This window comes from Dermochelys coriacea, chromosome 23, assembly GCF_009764565.3.
Source record: "Dermochelys coriacea isolate rDerCor1 chromosome 23, rDerCor1.pri.v4, whole genome shotgun sequence".
Classification (NCBI taxonomy): domain Eukaryota; kingdom Metazoa; phylum Chordata; order Testudines; family Dermochelyidae; genus Dermochelys; species Dermochelys coriacea.
Genome location: NC_050090.1, coordinates 3,152,113 through 3,169,631, shown reverse-complemented (window position 1 = coordinate 3,169,631; position 17,519 = coordinate 3,152,113). Strand labels below are relative to the sequence as shown.

The following is a 17,519-nucleotide window of genomic DNA, read 5'->3' as shown; positions in this document are numbered from 1 at the left end:
AAGTGATAGGAAAGTCGGAGTTAGTTACCAACGAAAACAAAAGCTGCCACTATCTCAATCCTAAACCCGTAAGACACTTGGCAGGGTTTTGATCAAGCAGGTTTCTCACCCCGCTGCATAACACAACACACAGGTTTCACCCTTGAGACCTGGGCCAGTCCCCCCCATTGCCCCCTCCCCGTTGGAGTCTTTAGTCTTCTGAGCGTCCTTGTTGCTTGCAGCGTGGGGGGGGGAGGGGAGAAAAATGAAGCCGGGGACCCCCGTGTTCTGTTTTATACCCTAAATCCATGCGCTTGGAGAATACAAGTTGAGGCATGTCTGGGGGCACTGCCAAGTTTCTGGGCAAGGTTGGGCAATTCCCCTGGGGTGGCCTTATGCAGGTGAGTCAGAGAATTGTAACTCCCTTGCTGGACAAAAGCTGTTCGACACCCACCCGGGCATTGGTTACTTCCCTTGTTCGTGCCTCTGGGGATTTAATATCTGGGTGATTCCCCAACTCACGGCATATTTTAGTGACAACCAGACAACACACACTCATACCGTCATAAACACCAGTGATATACAGATTTAGAGAGAACAGTGGCTTTCAGCAGACCATAACCTTTCCCACGATACCTCGCAAGGCATGCTTTAGATGAAATATCACAATTATCTATAAATGATGGATATAGGGTTTATAGGGCTCTCCCCCGGGGTATAGAGTGTAGCTTATTTCACTTGAGGAACTGGGACAAGCTCTATCTGCTATGGCAGGCTTCTGCTGGTATAAGAAATGGAGCTTGGGTCTCCCAGGTCTTAGGAGGGAGCCCAAACCACTGGACACCTGGGGTAGGGGCTGTTTATACGGGGATCCTTCACCAGCTGCTCAAATGCAGTCGTCTCTGGGATGGGGCGTGGCAGTTGTTCATACAGGGATCTCTCACCCGGCGCTGAGATGCAGCTGCCTCTGGGGTGGGGCACAGCAACTATTTATACAGGGATTCTCTCTCCCGGCACTGGCATGCAAGCACTTCTGTGGTGGGGCACAGCAGCAGTTAACACGGGGATCCCTTGCCTGGAGTTGAGGCGCAGCTGCCTCTGGGGTGGAGCACACTGGCTGTTTATACAAGAAACCCTGGCTCAACGCTAGGTTGCAACCACCTCTGGGGAGGGGGTAGTACTCAATAAACCCTTGCTGTGGTGTACCACAGGGGAAGGGGGAACTGGGGTGGAGGCCAAGAAGACAGGCTGTAGGCTCACAGGAAGCACCAGAAATTCTTTAATGCCACTGCTCAGTCCCATCTTGAATGCAGCCTCCCAGCTCCCCTGCAAGTATCACCCCATGGGGCAACTGGGGCACAGACCTGATGAGCCTTGATTCAGTGTCACAGACTGAGCCCGAATCAGAAATGCAAACCAGGAGGGCTAACCACTACACCTCACTCCCCTCCCAGAGCTGGGAACAGAACCCAGGAGTCCTGGCTCCCAGACTGCCCCAGCCCCACTCTAACCACTATGCCTCCCCTCCCAGAACAGGGAATAGCACCAAGGAGTCCTGACACCCATCCCACACCCCTGCTCTAACCCACTAGACCCCACTCTCCTCCCAGAGCTGGGCATAGAAGCCAGGAGTCCTGGCTCCCAGACCCACTGCTCTAACCACTAGACCCCACTCCCCTCAGGAATTTTTATTAATCCCTTTTTCTTTGGAGCCATCCAAGCAGCAAGGCTGATCTGACAGGCCCCACCCAGCCCCAGCTTTGCCCCCAGGGCACAGAGAGGGGGCAGGGCTCTCAGCTCCCAGTGAATCCAGCACCGACCTTTGCCTGGGTGCTGTCGTCAGCCCTCCGGGGGAACAGAAACCGAACCGCGCCCGCCCCCGGCTGCTGGCCCGTCCATCCGTCAGTCCCGCAGCTGCACGGAGACGCTGCTGTCCGTCGCTCTGGTGCGGCAGAGCCCGCCCTGCGTCTCGGCGTCCAAGGTCCGGTGCTGGAAATGGACATAGCGCGCTCCCGGCCCATAGCCGTGGAAAACGTGGGAAACCTTGGAAAGGGCGAAACCATCAGGACCTGAGCCCATGGCCCCAAGGAGATACCAAGACCCACCCCTGGCGCCCCATCCCTGTCCCCATCTCCCCCTCTGGGCTCAGCCCCACTCCCCGTCTCCTTCTCTGGACTCAGCCCCTGCCATTGCCCTGGCAAGGCCCGAGCCCCCTGGGACCAAGTGGGAAGCAGCTGTAATATTTGCATGATGCCGATGCATGCCTCAGTTTCCCTAAGGGGTCATGCCCAGGAGACTGGGACCTAGCCCAGACACTGTGTATCCAAGTCACCACCTCCCCCTGCTACCCCTGAGCTGTCTCGCCCCTCTCCCCCTGCCCTTCCCACGGGTGGGGAAGGGAGCGTCTCCCTTACATGGCACCAGTTCTTCTTCTCCAGGGATGCCCCGTGCTCGGGGCCCTCGTGGTGGAATTCCTGCAGGGGCGTCTGCCCGTTGCCGGCCAGCAGCCAGACGTGCAGCTGGTAAACGATCCCAGCCAGCCGGCTGTCCTCGTACCTGCGCCGGAGCAGAGGGCAGTTAACAGCAGCCAAAATCTGGGGTGGTCGGGGGAGTTGGTCCCCATAACAGAGGTGGGGGGGGAATGAAGGTCGGGGAGGGGGGGCATAAGGGAAGCTCAAGAAATCCCATTTCTCTCTGGCAACTAGTAACCACACGAAGCCGCAGCTGTGACCCAGCGTTTCATCAGCAGAGCTCACAGCACCTCCCAGAGGGGGGCAGGATCAAGATCCTCATTTTACAGGCGAAGCCTCGGCTAGAGTGGGGGAGAGGAAGGCAGGACTCCTGGGTTCTGTCCCCAGTTCTGGCTCGGGGAGGGGGTCTAGTAGATAGTATTGGGGGCGGGAGTCAGGACTCCTGGGTTCTCCCCCCAGTTCTGGGAGCGAAGTAGAGTCTGGCGGTTACAGCAGAGAGGATGGGGAGCCAGGACTCCCAAATGATCACAGGTGGGGAAACTGAGGCACAAGAGAGGGGGCGGTCGCCCAGGAGGCAGAGCCAGGAATGGAACCCAGGTGTCCTGATTCTCAGCTGAGCGCCACCCCCACTGCCCTACCGTCCTTCCTGCCCATAGCCTGGACATGGCTCTGCGCAGGGCGTGGGAAAGGACACTGCGCCCCCTTCGGCCCAACCAAGGCATGGCACCGCGGTGCCCCATGCCCTGGCCAGCGCCCCCAGGGGATCCAAGGCAAGGCTCATATCTGGCCCTGAGGAGCTGGACCAGGGACTGGGGGAGGGAGCCGTGGTGGCAGTGACTGGGACCCGCCCCCCGGGGCATTCAAAGGAGAGCCAGTACCAGTCCATGACGGTGATGTTCGGCTGGTAGGAGTCCAGGAGCTCTTCCCACAGCCCCTCCGCCAGCAGGTCCACCCGCTGCTGTTTCACGCACCAGCTGCAAGGAGGGGAAAGGAAAAGGATCAGGGAGGAGCAGGGCAGCCGGGAACCGCAGGGGACGGGCGTACAGGGCAGGGGGCGTCTTTCTGTTCTGTGTCCGTACAGTGCCTGGCACAATGGGGGCCTGGGCCACGACTGGGATGCTGAGGGTCTACCATAATACACCTAATAGCAATGACAACGTACAGCGCCCGGCGCAGTGGGGGCCTGGGCCACGACTGGGGAACCAAGGTGCTACCGTAATACACCTAATAGCAATGACAATGTACAGCTCCTGGAGCATTGGGGGCCTGGGCCACAACTGGCACACCTGGGTGCCACGGTAAGCCAGTTAATAAATAATACTCATAATTCTTCACAGAGGCTGCTGGACTCAGACCCGCCCCCTGTTCCCTCCAGTCGAGGGGCTGTTCCCTCCCGTCCTCCCTCAAGCGTCGGCCAGTGTCGCCACATGGGGGCGATCTACTAACCTAGGCTGGGTGGTGCCGCAGGCTAGGTAAGTAAAGTCCAGCAGCTCTAGAATGAGGCCTGCCTCCCCCTCCCCATCCCCGCCCCCCCCGGGGGGAGGGCTGCACTAGCTGGCCAGACACATGCCCGGCTCCCTCTCTTCGGATCCAGCCCAGGGAGCCGCGTGCCCAGTGTGCCTGGATCTCCTGCTTGAGTTGTGCGAACCCAGGGGGTGACAGGAGGGCCATAAACCACATCTACGGCCCAGCCACGAGTAGCCACCAGATCCCCAGGCTAGCCCAGGACAGCTGCTCACCTGAAGCGCGGAGCCTCAGAGCCGGGCTTCTTGCCAGCCATCTGAGGAGGCAGCTTCTCGGTGCTAATGGCCCAGCCGCTGAAATTACCTTGGAAGGGTTACAAGGAGGGTTAAAAGCAGCAGAAAAAAGCCTCCCTGACAGCAACCGGGTCTGCAGAGCTAGGGGAGGCTTCTACCAGGAGCCCGGGGCACAAGATGCAGCTGGTGCTTGGGAGCCCCCATTGAGAGTTGCAATGCAGCTAACTCTGGGGTGGGACATGGCAGCGGTTTATACAGGGATGCAGCTGATGCTGGATGGGAAATGGGAGCAGTTCATACAGGGAGCCCGCGTTCAGCACTGCAATGCAGCTGACTCTGGGGTGGGTCATGGCAGCGGTTTATACAGGGATGCAGCTGCCCCCAGGGAAATCAAAGGGCACCCAGTTTAGCCCTGTGGGGGAGGCCATGAAGCAGGGGTGAAGTACGCAGAGGCAGGCTTTCCTACCTCGTGCTACCCTCTCCTGGGACACACGAGGCAGCTCCCAGCCCCCGGCTCTCCAGCAGGGCCAAGTCCAATCCCTATGCTGCACAGCGCCCCATAGGAGGATGACAGATGGGGAGGGGGCTATTTGTTTCCTTGCCAACCAGCCCCGGCCCAGGCTCCCCTTCCCTGCACTTACCCAAGGACTCCAGTGGCACCTGGGGGCTGTTGGGTGGCAGGTGGGGAGCTGGCTCTGAAATGTTCACACCTGATGGGGGGAGTGAGAAATGAAACACACAACACAGTCACCCCTCCAGCCTAAGCACAACACCCCCCAGCCCTCCACAATCATACCCAGCAGCCCCCCCCCCGGTCCCCACTCTCCCTCTGTCCTTCCTCTGGCTGCTTTACAGGGAGGCAGCATGGTTCAGTGGTTAGCATCACAGTCAGGATGCCTGGGCTGTATCACAGAGCGGGGGCTAGTGAGGAGGGGCTGGGAGCCCAGACTCCTGGGTTCTCTGCATAGCTTTGGCCAAGCCACTTCCCTGCTCAGTGCCTCAGTTTCCCCCCCCCGGAGAGTAGCCGGGGAGTGGTGGTTCTAGAAGGCGCCATGGGGGAGAACTATTTGTAAGCATGTGGGACCGGGGGGGGGAGATGCTGATTCATCAAGCTGATGGAGCAGTCCCAGAGCAGCTGCCCTGACGGCACCCGGGGCAATTCCAGGCAGGAGGCTGAGACTGGCATTGGAGCTAAATCCTTTTCTCCAGAGAGACGAGCCGGCGAGCTGGGACAGGCCACTGAGCCTCCTTCCCTGCAGCCGAACTGGTTCAGCAGAGACCTCCCCGGAGACGGGGCAGCCTTCGGGCCACATGAAGGAGGAGAGATGTTAACACCCGCCTGAGGGATCCCACAGCACGTCCCAAATAGGGAATCACATCACCTGAGATGCAGCTGCCTCTAGAGTGGGGCATGGTGGCAGTTTATACAGCCAACCCTCAACTAGCAGTGAGATGCGACTGTCTCTGGGGTAAGATGTGTGGGGCTTTTTATTCAAAATCCCTCCCCCCTGCACTGACAACCAGCTGCCCGTGGGGTGGGAGGTGGCAGCTGTTGACACAAGGATCCCTCACCCAGCCCTGGGATGCAGCTGCCTCTGGAGTAGGGTGCAACAGCAGTTCATCTACTGCACAGAACCACCACAGGATGCAACCACCTCTGGGGAGGAGCCCAGCAGCTGTTTACAGAGATCCCTCCCCAGTGCTGGGATGCAGCCACCTCTGGGGAGGGGCAGCTGTTGACACAGGACTCCTCTGTGAGAGCAGGGGAGGGTAGCAGCACTGATTAACCCTTCCTGCGCTGCCTGGTCCCGGAGCAGCCCTGGGGGTAGAAGCGCCGGCATTTGGGCCAGTTACTGGAGCAAGAGAGGCAGGTGCTTGGCGTACGGGCGGGGTAGGGAGGTGCAGCTAGTCAGGCTCCCCCAGGTGCATTCCAGCCTACCCACGCTTGGCTCTGAGGAGCCTTTCAAAATAGCTCCATGGGAGGGGAACTTCGCCTACCTCCGAGAGTTCCACACGGACCCTCCGCTCGCCAGGCACGCCCCGGGGTTTATTAACCAGGGTGACCCCCACCCCCCTCAGCTCACGCCCTCACCCCCTTCCCCTACCCACAGCCTAGCCTGGCCAGCGAGAGTGGGAGCTTTGCAGGGCAGGGATGGTGTGCAGCGCCTGGCACGATGGGACCCCAGCCTTTACTGCCATACATATCAACACCCCCCCACACCACACACAATTCCTCCCTGGCCCGGTTTCCCCTGTTCCCCCCCTAGCCGGGGCTGACTTAGCCAAGGAGCAAGGCCCTGCCCGAGGGATGGGGGCTGGAGCGGGGGCAGCTGGCATGGGTCGTTCGCGGCGGGACAGACGTTACCTTCGGGGTTGGGGCTCTGCAGCAGGTTCCTCTCGAAGGGCTTGCGCTCGCACAGGGCTTTCCAGTCAGGGTCCTTGGGCAGGGGAACCCCCCTGCGGCCCAGCTCCCAGGCCCCTTCGAACTGCTGCTGCCAGCCCCACGGCTGGGCCCCAGGGGAGAGGGGCAAGATCTGGGCCTGCAGCTGCTGGGACGCCATCCCGAGGGGTTGCAGGTACTCGGGGCTGGAGGAGGGAGACTGGGAGCTGGGATTCCTGCCCGGGCCGCCCCAGTCCCACCCTGCCCAGGGCGGGACGCGGCTGGGGTAGGGGAGGAGGGACAGGAAGGTTGGTGGGGCAACCTCGGGATGGGGGATCCAGCCGCAGTGAGGGTGGGGAGGTGAGGACCCGGGCTGTGGACAGGCAGGACACGTACACACATGTTGTGCAAGCCACAGAGGTGCAGCCCCAAGGGGAGTTCGGCTCTGCAGCGCCGGAGGGTCCCAGCTCTGCTGGGGCCCCTCACTCCTGACCCACAGCCCCCTGCTAGCCCAGCCCCGGGCTCCCCAACTCTGCCTTCCCCAACACACACCCCTTCCCAGAGCTGGGACAGGAACCCAGGAGTCCTAGCCATCCCCTCCCCCATCCTCTAAGCCACTCCTGCCCAGAGCTAGGAAGAGAAGAGAAGGGGCGGGGGGGGGTGCTGATGGGACCTGGGCCAACTCCAGCTCCATGGGGGCAGGGGCCTGCACCCTCCACCAGGAAGTGGTTTGAAACAAACCAGCTCAGGGATCAGAACCTGTTGACCCAGCCCCAGCAGAACAAAGGAAGCCAGGCGCCCGGGCCAGCACCTCTCACGGTTTCTTCCTTGACACCCCAGATTCCTGGCGCCGGCTGGGCCCTTGCAGCTGCTCCCTCCCACTCAGACAAAGGGCCAGCGGGACGCAGAAGCAGCCTTGTTTCTAGCAGCTCCCAGCCCTTTCACCGAGTGCGTGATGCCCAGAGATGCGGCCAGGGCTGGGGCAGAACATCACAGCTAACAGCAACGCCCCAACTAGCTGAGGGCCGGCCTGACCGCTTGAGCCTTCCCGCTAAGGGATTTATTGCGACTGGCACGGGCACAAGGGTGGGGGCTGGAATCACCCAGCAGCCCCTCGGGGGGCTGCAGCACCGGTGTGCGGGTCCCGGCTTTGGGTCCCCCCGCTGGGCCCTTGTGGCAGCCACATACAGCAGGGCAGAGAGGGAGCCAGGCCCCGCCTGACTGAGCGGCCCCAGGATTGACTTAACCCCCACCTCCCCTGCTCCTAGTAGCCAGGGGCCAGTGTGGTCAGCAGCCCTTCCACGGGGGTGTCCCACCAGGTGAGGGGACGAGCAGGGACCTGGGACCAGGTGGGATGAAATCAAAGGGCTAAGGGAGCTGATGCCGAATGCAGGGGGACTCACTGCCCCCCTGCACCCCAGCAAGAGGAAGGCCTGAGGGCCCTGTCCCTCCACAAAAGGGGGGCAGGTGGGCCTGGGGAATCAAGCTGGGAGCCCCCTTGCAGCCCCAGCAGGGGGGCCAGAGCCAGCAGGGACTCGGCCCCCAGGGAAGAGGTGATAGTCTTGGCACGGGTCTCAGCCAGCCCAGATTTAAGGGATGCATCTCCCCCCGGCTATGACTGGCATGGGGGGGGGGGGTGGCGGAGAGGGGACACCCTGCCTTTCTGAGCCTCCGGCACCTACAACTAGGCAGGAGGCTATGTCAAGCCGCCCCCTCCCCCACACTCGTCCCTCCCCCCGAATTTCAAGCACCTGCCTCCCCCAGCCAAAGCCAATGGGGGCTCTCAACAGCCTTTTGGAGGAGTGTAGGGGGACAAGCCAGGGGGGAGGGTTCAGAAGGACAAATGGGGGCTCATAACCCCACACACACACACACTCCTAGTTCTAACACTCAGCCCCTCCCCCTGCACAAAACCAGACATGGGAGACACGGGGCGGGCGGGGTGAGTGCTTTAATTAGCACCTCGGCTCCCTCACAGCCCCCAGGACCACAACCCTGGCCCCAGCATCACAGATGGGGGGGGAGAATGTTGAGAAATACCCCCCCCTATAAATACATCAAATCAAAGAAAAACAAACCCCGAGTCATTAAATGCAAACCGAGAGCGATTAACCTTGTGCAAAAACAGCCCCATGGCGCGTGCGTGTGTGTGTTTGTGCCTGTGAGCCAGCCCAAGCACCTGACCCGGCTTCCACAGGAGCTTCCATGGGCTACCTGCCCCCTGGGCCACTGGCCACTTGCAGCCACAGGGGCCCAACCGAGCATCTCAGGTGCTGCCCCCTTGTCACATTCTACAGGGGGGCTCAGGGGAGATAGAAAGCCAGCCTTCCCCCCCCCCCCATCGAGTAATAGCCCAAGATTCGCCCCTGCCCAGCACCCACCCACAGACCCAGCGGTTGCTGTGTGAGAGGGGCCCGGGCGCAGCCAGGATCCAAACCTGCAGCCGCTTCCCCCTGCTCTCTGCTCCCCAGGCCAGGGGTGCCCCCTCATCCCCACTGTAGCTAAGCCGGAGGGTGTGGGTGATGGGGGTGGGGAGGGCAGGGGCAGGGAAGGAGACAAGAGCCACCAGCCCGGGGGGAGTGGTAGGGAGGCCGCGGGTGCAGCTATTGAAACCAGACCCGCAGCACCCCCTGCTGGGATGTGGGTGCCACTGCCTGCCAGCTCCAGCACCACAGAGCAGCACCCCCAGCCTGGGTGGCGAGGGGGATTGGGCGGGCATTAGTATGGTCCACGTATAAAGCAGCCTGGGGGTGCTGGGCCGTTTTAATACACACGCACACTGCATGGAGCTGGACAGACGGACGCTGGGGGGTGGGGGAGAAGAGGCAGGGCTCACCCCCTCCACTAAGGACATGGACAGGGACACAGACACACACAGGGCAGGGCTCATTCGTTCCAGCAGGGACATGCACAAGAACGGACGGACGGACAGAGAGGCGCCCACGGTGCAGGGGCTGGGCTCATCCTTTCCAGCAGGGGGCAGCAGGGACACACGGATGGTGCATGGGGGGGAGCGCAGGAAGAGTCAGGAAAGCTGGGGGGGGAGTTGGGTCTCTTTTGGGGGGTGTGGGGGGAGGTTGCTGACCCCAGAGGAGGCCCCCAGGGTCCAGGCAGCACCAAGAATGAAACAAGCCCAGGGGATGTTTGCCAGAGCGTTACGAACTGGGGGGGTGGGGGTGGGGAATCTGCCTTCCCCCCCCACTACCCCCAGGATCCTCACAGCTGGAGGGAGGGAGGAGCCCGAGTTAACCCTTCACGACTCTGCCGGGAACTGACACCCCCGTGGGAGGAGTGTGTCAGGGGGGCCGGGGGGCAGGGAAAAGTGGGATCCCACAGGGTGGAAATGCAGAGAGGTCAGAAGAAGACGCTGAGCCGGCGGCTACCAACTTGTGGGCAAAGGTCAGCCCCTCAGGGCTGCCCCACAGACAGAGTCGTTAGTTTGCGGGGAGGGGTGCAGAAGGCTGGTCCCTTGGCCCCGGGGGCCCCATCCAGGCAGAAGGCTGCACACCCCCCTCCGAGGGGGGCTGCTTTGGTCCCATCAGCTTCACAAGGTGCCAAGTTAATGGGCGCGGGGGGGGGGGTCTCTTCCCCCCCCCGCCAGCAAGTTAAAAGATGGAGCAGGCTGCGTTTGCTTCAAACGAGGAGTCTCTGCTGTAGTGTCAGGGCCCGGCCAGGGGACCCCCGGCTCCCCGGCTACCTGCACGGGTCCTTTGCAGCCCCAGGGAACAGGAACCAGGCAGGGGGTGCCGTGGGCCACACCGGACCGGAGCCACCCGCAGCTGCTGCTTGGCTCTCTTGGTAGGAAGGGGGTGGGGTGGCGGCCTCTGGACTCCAACAGGGCTCGGCTGCTTCCGATGGGGGGGCCAGGCCCCTGGAGAGGACGAGGGGCGTCGGCGTGGTGGAGGTGGGTGGCATAGGGCCCGCCTGGGAGCCATAGACAGCCTCCTCGTAGGACGGGAGTGGCACCGGGCAGCTGTCGACGATTCTCACCTCGGACTCCTCCATGGGCTCGTACCACCTGCTCGGGGACGGGGAGACCTTGTCAAGTTCACACCTGCACCCCGGGGCCCAGCCCCTCCCCGCCATCGCCGGGGCCCCACTGCAATGGGGGTAGGACCGCCATGACAACAGGGAATAGTGGAGGTGGAGTGCAAGGAGTCTAGCGGTTAGCACAGGGAGCTGGGAACCAGGACTCTCTCCCTGGCTCTGGGAGGAATGTGGGGGCTAGTGGTTAGAGCAGAGGGGGCTGGGAGCCAGGACTTCTGGGTTCTCTCACTGGCTCTGGGAGGAGTGTGGGGGCTAGTGGTTAGAGCAGGGGGTTGGGAACCCTGGTCCTTACACTGACCCTGCGCAAGTCACTTCCCTTCTTGGTGGGCGTCAGTTTCCCCAGCCCCCTCCGCGCAGCCCCTTCCCCTGCAGTGTGGGGCCCCCTAGTCCCACGTCGGGGTCAGCACTGACTGAACGGGCAAAGATGAGTCGAGGCCAGAGGGCGAGTCAGACCCAGGCATCCCCAGGGGCTGGGCAGGATGGGGAGAGACACAGGGTGGGGGCTGGATCCCCCAGGGAGCATCAACTAGTGGGAGAAGGGAGCAGAGGTTTGCGCCTCCTCCCCACCCGCAGCATCGTTGCTACGGCCAGGGCAGACCCCCCCCCCCTTCCAGAAAGGCGGCAGAGCTCACCTCCAGCACCAGTGGCTGCAGGGTTTCGGCCCCACCAGGACGCACACCATGGCCACCAGCAGCAGGGCTGACACCGTCACCGAAGCCGCAGCCACCATGGGGATGGAGGAGACAGCGATGACGGAGCCGGAGCGAGGCACCGGGGATCCTGGGGGGAGAAAAAGGTCAGCGGGTCGCACACAGCAGCGGGCTATTTCATAGTTACCTGCAAAAATTGAGCCTGGGCCCCAAGGGGATGCATTAAACAACAAGAGGCCAGAAGCACTTGAAACCCAGATGGGGGACGTGCGCCCTCCGGGCCTCAGATGGTGCACAGAGGCCTCTATAAAGGGAAACCCCACGGCACCAGGCAACACCAAGATCTGGGGGACCTTCATTGCACTGGGGGCTGCCCAGACTCCAGCCGGGGCTCCCCCACTTGTGCCAGGCGCCGCCTAGACCCAGAGTGAGACACTGCCCCCTCCCCGGCCTGTCTCACACAGCTCAGTCTAAATAGACAAAGGGTGGGCGGGGAAACTGAGGCACAGGGTGAGGCAGTGACTTGTCCAAGGTCATCCAGCTGGCCAAGGGAATAACCAGGTCTCCCACGTCCCAATGCTCTATCCACTAGGCCATGCAGCTGCCCTTTAGTCAATAGGTTATAGTGGTCTGGAGCAGGGACAGCACCGCAGGCTGGGGACTAACCAGGCTGTTCTCACTTTACTGACCATGGCTGGGTTTTACCCGCCTTGTCCCAACCACTGCTGGGCATAAGGGAGCAAAGCTCCCCAATTCCTGTGGGTGACAGCATCCCTCCTGGACCAGAGATGGGGATGCCAGCGAGGACAGGGGGTGAGGGAACAGCCCAGGGGCAGATGGGGCCGCAAGGGCTGGGGGTCTCCTCTGTGCATCCACCATCCCCACCACCACCGCCACCCCCCCCTTCCCGGCAGGCGTCACACGGCTGCACCCCCCCGTCCCCGTCATGGAGCAGGAGGAAGTTTCCACCGGCAGCTTCACCCCCCGCCCCCGGAAGAGGAACATGACTGAGAGGAAACACAGCCTGACCTCAGGGAGATGCCCACACACCACGGGACGCGGCTTCCCGAGCAGAGGCAAGGCGCCCAGGAGCAACTGCTGGCAAGTGCCTGGATGGGTCCATTTACCCAGGCCCCGGCAGCGAGTCTCAGAGCCCTGCTCCGACGCAGCCTGGCGCGCGGGTGCTAAATGCAGCCGTGTGGCTGCCAGGGCTCGGGATCCGAAGCCTAGGGAGGTGGCGGGCCTAGGAGCCAGAGCGCCGGCTGGAGCCTGAGCGAGTCCACAGCTCTGGTTAGTACCCGTCGGCCCGGGGTCAGAGACTCGCCGTGCAGATGAAGCCTGTGGGGCACAGGAGCCTGGGGCGACTCGCTCTAAGGCCCAGATTTTTCATGGGAGTTGGGCATCGATAGACCCTGGTAAACCCGGAACTCCATTCCCCGGCTGCAGAATGGGGCGAATACCTGGATTTTAGGCTTTATCGGGCGCTCTTTTTGCTCTTTTCAGGCCCTGCAAGCTGTGGCAGTGGCCCAAGAGGTACCACGTCTCTGGCAGAGGCCCTTGCCCATCGCAGCAGGAGGAGAGGGACAGCCAGGCTGGGCGCGCACTGACCTGTCAGGGGGTTGCAGACGACCGGCTTCAGCACACTCCACTGGCCACCCTTGCAGACAGAGACCCCAGGGTGGCCGGCCAGGACATAGCCGGCTTCGCAGAAATGCTGCACCATGGAGCCAGCCTTAAACCCGCCGCTGCCCAGAGACAGCTTGCACACCAAGGACGCGCACCTGTAGGTAGTGTGATCAGAGGGGTCCGGGAACTGGCAATCTGGAAGGGAGGAACAAGCACATTGAGGGTTAAAACGGGGAAAGGGGGGCCAGGATCCCCTCGGTGGGGTAAGAAGGCAGTGAAGCATGATGGGGACTAGTGGTTAGAGCAGGAAGTTGCTGGAGGCCAGAACTCCTGGGTTCTATCCCCAGCTCTAGGCAGGGAGTGGAGTCCAGTGGATTAGAGCAAGGGAATGGGGCATCTCTCCCCAGTGGAGTCACTGGCGATCTGTAACCTCTGGAGGATGGGGAGATCTTATCTCGCAGAGATGGCAAAGGGCAGGGTGCTGGTTTCTCTCTCCCTTCCCTCCGGACCCCAGCATCCTTCCAGACTCTTCTTTTTCCTTTTGCCCTTGGATCTTCTCCTCTCACCCCAAATTTCCCCCAGGGCAGAGAGAGGTTAGATCTGGAGGAGCCGAGTCCCCCATGCCGCTCCCTGTGGCATCTGGCTGCTCTGGGAAGGTCGCCTGCCCCAGCTTCATTCCAGATTTCAGCCTGATTAGGGCTGACCTCAAAACCAGCATGATGGGGGACTTTCTGGTTCCAGGGCAGGGATGGAAAAGTAGTGAGTCACCAACAGCGAAATGCCCGCAAACCCACAGCTGAGCTGGCAGGGCTTTTACGTTCCTCATCTCGATCAAGCTCTCTCCCAAGGGCTCCCCCCAGCACCAGCCGTTGCACCTAACTTCAGCCAGCTACTGGCACCTTAGCTACCAGATTGGCTAGATCTACTGCAAGAGGGGCATGAGACGAGCGAGCAGCCAGCCCAGCGTCCACCCCTCCCCATTCCTAGAGCTGCGGCATTGGGGACCAAGGCAGGAGCTATGGGGCAGGCTGCAGAGACAGTCGGGAAACGGGTTTTTCCCACCCAGAAATTTTTGATTTTTCAGCAAAAATTCAAGCACCCAAAATAATATTTCAATTTGGAAGTGCTACTGCAGCACCTCATGGGAGTTGTAGTTAATGTGCCTCACACTCCTCATTCTCCTCTATAGGCCGGGCTGTGTGATTGGACTACAACTCCCATGATACACCAGAGCCAGGATCTCCCATAATTCACCACCTCCAGTCTCCACGAATGGACACCATGTTGCATCATGGGAAGCATAGTCTAACTGGCCTATAGAGGCAAACAGGAGCAGGGGACATCCAGACTACAACTCCCATGAGGTGCCACAGCAGCCTGGCCAAATGCAAATATTCTGCTTTTCAGGTGCTCAGTTCTTCAGTTTAAAAAAAAATCCAAGTTTTCCAGGGGGAAGCAGATTTTTTTTTTTTTTGGCCAGAAAATTGTCAAATACCCAATTGTCAAGTAGTCGAATACCCGATTTTCCATCAAAAACATTTTGATGGGAAGGTTTCACCCAGGAGGGGAGGGAAAGGCAGCCGAGCGGGTTTGGAAGGTGAGAACCAGCCAGTACCTTTCCTCCGGAGGACAGCACCAGAGCCGCAGAGTGCCGCGAAGAACAGAGCCGTGGGGAGGTAACACGAGGGCTGGCGGAGCCTGGGACATCCCGGAGCCTTTGCCATCTCACCCGTAGCCTCTGTCCAGAGCTGCAGAACCAGCTGCAATAAGCCAACATGTTACCATCCTGTATGACTTGATAAACCATCTTACAAAGTGAGCACCACCCTGCCCTGCCCAGTACCAAGCTATGGGTCAGAACCTGGAGAGAGACACCCACTGGCTTTGGAGAAATTGGTTTAGTTCAGGGGTGGGCAAACTACGGCCCAGGGGCCGCATCTGGCCCGTCAGACGTATTAATCCGGTCCTTGGGCTCCTGCCAGGGAGCAGGGTCCAGGTTTTGTCCCACTCTGCGCAGGCCATGGCTCCGCATGGCTCTCAGAAGCAACAGCATGTCCCCCCTCCGGCTCCTACGCATGGGGCAGCCGGGGGCTCCATATGCTGCCCCACCCCAAGCGCCGCTCCTGCAGCTCCCATCAGCCAGCAACTGCGGCCAATGGGAGTTGCAGGGGCGGCGCCTGTGGACGGGGCAGCGCACAGAGATGCCTGGCCATGCCTCCACGTAGGAGCCAGAGATAGGACATGCCGCTGCTTCCAGGAGCTTGAGGTAAGCGTCGCCCAGAGCCTGCACCCCTGATCCCCTCAAGTGCCCCGACCCCCTGCCCCAGCCCTGATCCCCCTCTCTACCCTCAGTCCCTACCCTCCTGCACCACCAACTGGAGTCCTCACGCCCCCACTCGCACCCCAACCCCCTGTCCCAGACCCAAGCCCTCTCCCGCACCCTTAACTCCCCATTTCTGACCCCACCCCAGAGCCCGCAGCCCCACCGGAGCCCTCACCCCCCAATTTTGTGAGCATTCATGGCCCACCACACAATTTCCATACCCAGACGTGGCTCTCAGGCCCACCCGTGGTTTAGTTAGAGGTTCATCAAAAATGCTTTAGATAAAAGGGGCTTGATAACGGCTGGTCTCTAGCAGCTAGGGCAGGATTTGGATGTGGGGGCCACTTGCCTCCCCCTACTTGCGAGCCTGTGCCCTGGTGGGAGTCACAGCTCCTTTCTCTGCAGCCTGTGGGGGGCAAGGAGCACCCGGATCCCAAGCCACTCACTCTCCAAGCATCTCCCCTGTGGCTTGGCCACCCACCCGGCGCTCTGAGTTGCGGGGGAATGGCGGGCAGCCACGGGCTCCACAGGTTACTGGCTTTCAAAGCGGCCTGGAGCAGGAGGGACCCCCCTGCCCAGGTCCCCAAAAAAGGGCTGGCCATGCCAGGAGCCACAGGAGAGGCAGCACTTAGCATCAGTGCCAGAGTTAAGGGCAGGACTCAAAGGGTAAACCCCCGCACCCCCCAAAGCGGGACTCCACAGGGTTCTCCCTGCCCCAGGCCAACAAGGGGATCCAGCCAGCTTCAGCTGGTGCGACTCCCCCACCCCACTGTCAAGGGGCACCCACACATCCCTAATATGCCCAGGGTCCCGGTCCAGGTCCCGGTCCCGGCCAGCTGCTCAGGGGAGAGGAGGGGAGTCGAGTCAGGTACCTCTCTTCAAATCGGGACAGATAGATCCCTGCACCCCTGGAGAAAGGCAGGAGGTAAACCCCATCCCTGCGCCCCGGCAGACCCCACCCCCCATCCCGGGGTCCCTGCACCCCTGAAGATTCTTCCCCCCTCCAACTTCTGCAGCCCAACCTCATCTGGGGTCCCCGCGCCCCATGAGACCCCCGCCCCTGCCGCTGCCCCAGCAGGGGTTCCTGCCTGCTCCCCATAGGGGTCCCCCTGCGATCCCGGAGAGACCCCCTCACCGGGTCCTGGCGCTCCGGATCACGGCGGCCGCGTCTCCCCCTAGCCAGGGGCGCTCCGGAGCCGGGGTCACCCCGCAGGGCACGGGGCGCTGGGCGAGTCCCCCCCCGCGGCTCCGGCTCCGGCTCCGGCTCCAGGGCCCGACAGGCAGCGGGAGCAACTTGCAAAGCGGAGCCGGAGCCGAGCCGGGGGCGGGTTTTAAAGCCGCCGGCTCCGCCTTAGGGGCCGGCTAGAAAATCCGAGCAGCGGCGGGCGAGCGGGGGGGGGGGTAATTCCCAGCGCGAGTCAATTTCCTCCCCCGGCCTGAGCCAGCCCCCTACTGCCCCCCAGCCTGTGCACTGCACCCCCTGCACCCCTAGCCTGAGCCAGCCCCCCTTCTCCCCTCCCCCTAACCTGAACCAGCCCCCTACTGCTCCCCAGCCAGTGCACTGCACCCCCTGCACCCCCAGCCTGAGCAGCCCCCCTTCTCCCCAGTCTTGAGCCAGCCCCCTACTGCCCCCCCAGCTTGTGCACTGTACCCCTTGCACCCCCAGCCTGAGCAGCCCCCCTTCTCCTCCTCCAGGCCTGAGGCAGCCCCCTACTGCCCCCCAGCCAGTGCACCCCCAGCCTGAGCCAGCCTCCCCTTCTCCCCTCCCCCCAGCCTGAGCTAGCTCCCTACTGCCCTCCAGCCAGTGCACTGCATCCCCCTGCACCTCCAGCCTGAATAGCCCCCCCTTTTCCCCTCCCCCCCAGCCTGAGCCAGCCCCCTACTGGCCCCCAGCCTTTGCACTACACCCCCAGCCTGAGCAGCTCCCCTTCTCCTCCTCCCAGCCTGAGGCAGCCCCCTACTGCCCCCCAGCCTGTGCACTGCACCCCCAGCCTGAGCCAGCCCCCCCTTCTCCCATCCCCCCAGCCTGAGCCAGCCCCTATTGCCTCCCAGCCTGTTCACTGCACCCCCAGCCTGAGCCAACCCCCCTTCTCCCCTCCCCCCCAGCCTGTGCACTGAACCCCCAGCCTGTGCACCACACCCCTGCTCCCCTCCCCCCAGGCCCCTACTGCCTCCCACCTATGCATTGCACTTCCCCACTGCACCTCCAGCCTGAGCCAGACCCCCTACTCCCTTCCCCCCACAGCCTGTGCACTGCACCCCCACGTCACACCTGCCTAATCCTCA

At 62.1% G+C, this 17,519-nt stretch overlaps 2 protein-coding genes across 2 annotated transcripts; both read right to left on the bottom strand.

The window, feature by feature from the left end:
* Nucleotides 1-1,581: 1,581 nt before the first annotated feature.
* On the bottom strand, nucleotides 1,582-9,005 carry NCCRP1 (NCCRP1, F-box associated domain containing). The gene is made up of 6 exons (XM_038381058.2): nucleotides 6,573-9,005; nucleotides 4,849-4,917; nucleotides 4,190-4,277; nucleotides 3,329-3,424; nucleotides 2,394-2,535; nucleotides 1,582-2,022 (listed from the first exon to the last, which is right to left on the bottom strand). Exons 1-6 carry the CDS (start codon nucleotides 6,766-6,768, stop codon nucleotides 1,882-1,884), a joined length of 732 nt encoding a protein of 243 aa, XP_038236986.1. The 5' UTR covers nucleotides 6,769-9,005; the 3' UTR covers nucleotides 1,582-1,881.
* Nucleotides 9,006-10,120: 1,115 nt separating this feature from the next.
* Nucleotides 10,121-16,559, bottom strand: LOC119846857 (sushi domain-containing protein 6-like). The gene is made up of 5 exons (XM_038381057.2): nucleotides 16,369-16,559; nucleotides 14,526-14,670; nucleotides 12,893-13,105; nucleotides 11,267-11,414; nucleotides 10,121-10,605 (listed from the first exon to the last, which is right to left on the bottom strand). The coding sequence occupies exons 2-5, from the start codon at nucleotides 14,632-14,634 to the stop codon at nucleotides 10,281-10,283; spliced, it is 795 nt and encodes a 264-aa protein (XP_038236985.1). The 5' UTR covers nucleotides 14,635-14,670; nucleotides 16,369-16,559; the 3' UTR covers nucleotides 10,121-10,280.
* Between the last annotated feature and the right edge of the window lie 960 nt (nucleotides 16,560-17,519).

Bases quoted from the DNA above. Each gene is read 5' to 3' on its own strand.
- NCCRP1 (XM_038381058.2), bottom strand. From the start codon at position 6,768: ATGGCGTCCCAGCAGCTGCAGGCCCAGATCTTGCCCCTCTCCCCTGGG. The intron at 4,278-4,848 runs GTAAGTGCAGGG...AACCCTTCCAAG, and splicing joins GGTGCCACTGGAGTCCTTGG to GTAATTTCAGCGGCTGGGCC. The intron at 2,536-3,328 runs GTACTGGCTCTC...GCTCCGGCGCAG, and splicing joins AACATCACCGTCATGGACTG to GTACGAGGACAGCCGGCTGG.
- LOC119846857 (XM_038381057.2), bottom strand. From the start codon at position 14,634: ATGGCAAAGGCTCCGGGATGTCCCAGGCTCCGCCAGCCCTCGTGTTAC. The intron at 13,106-14,525 runs GTACTGGCTGGT...CCTCCCTTCCAG, and splicing joins TGCTGTCCTCCGGAGGAAAG to ATTGCCAGTTCCCGGACCCC. The intron at 11,415-12,892 runs GTCAGTGCGCGC...TTCTCCCCCCAG, and splicing joins CGTCTGCAACCCCCTGACAG to GATCCCCGGTGCCTCGCTCC.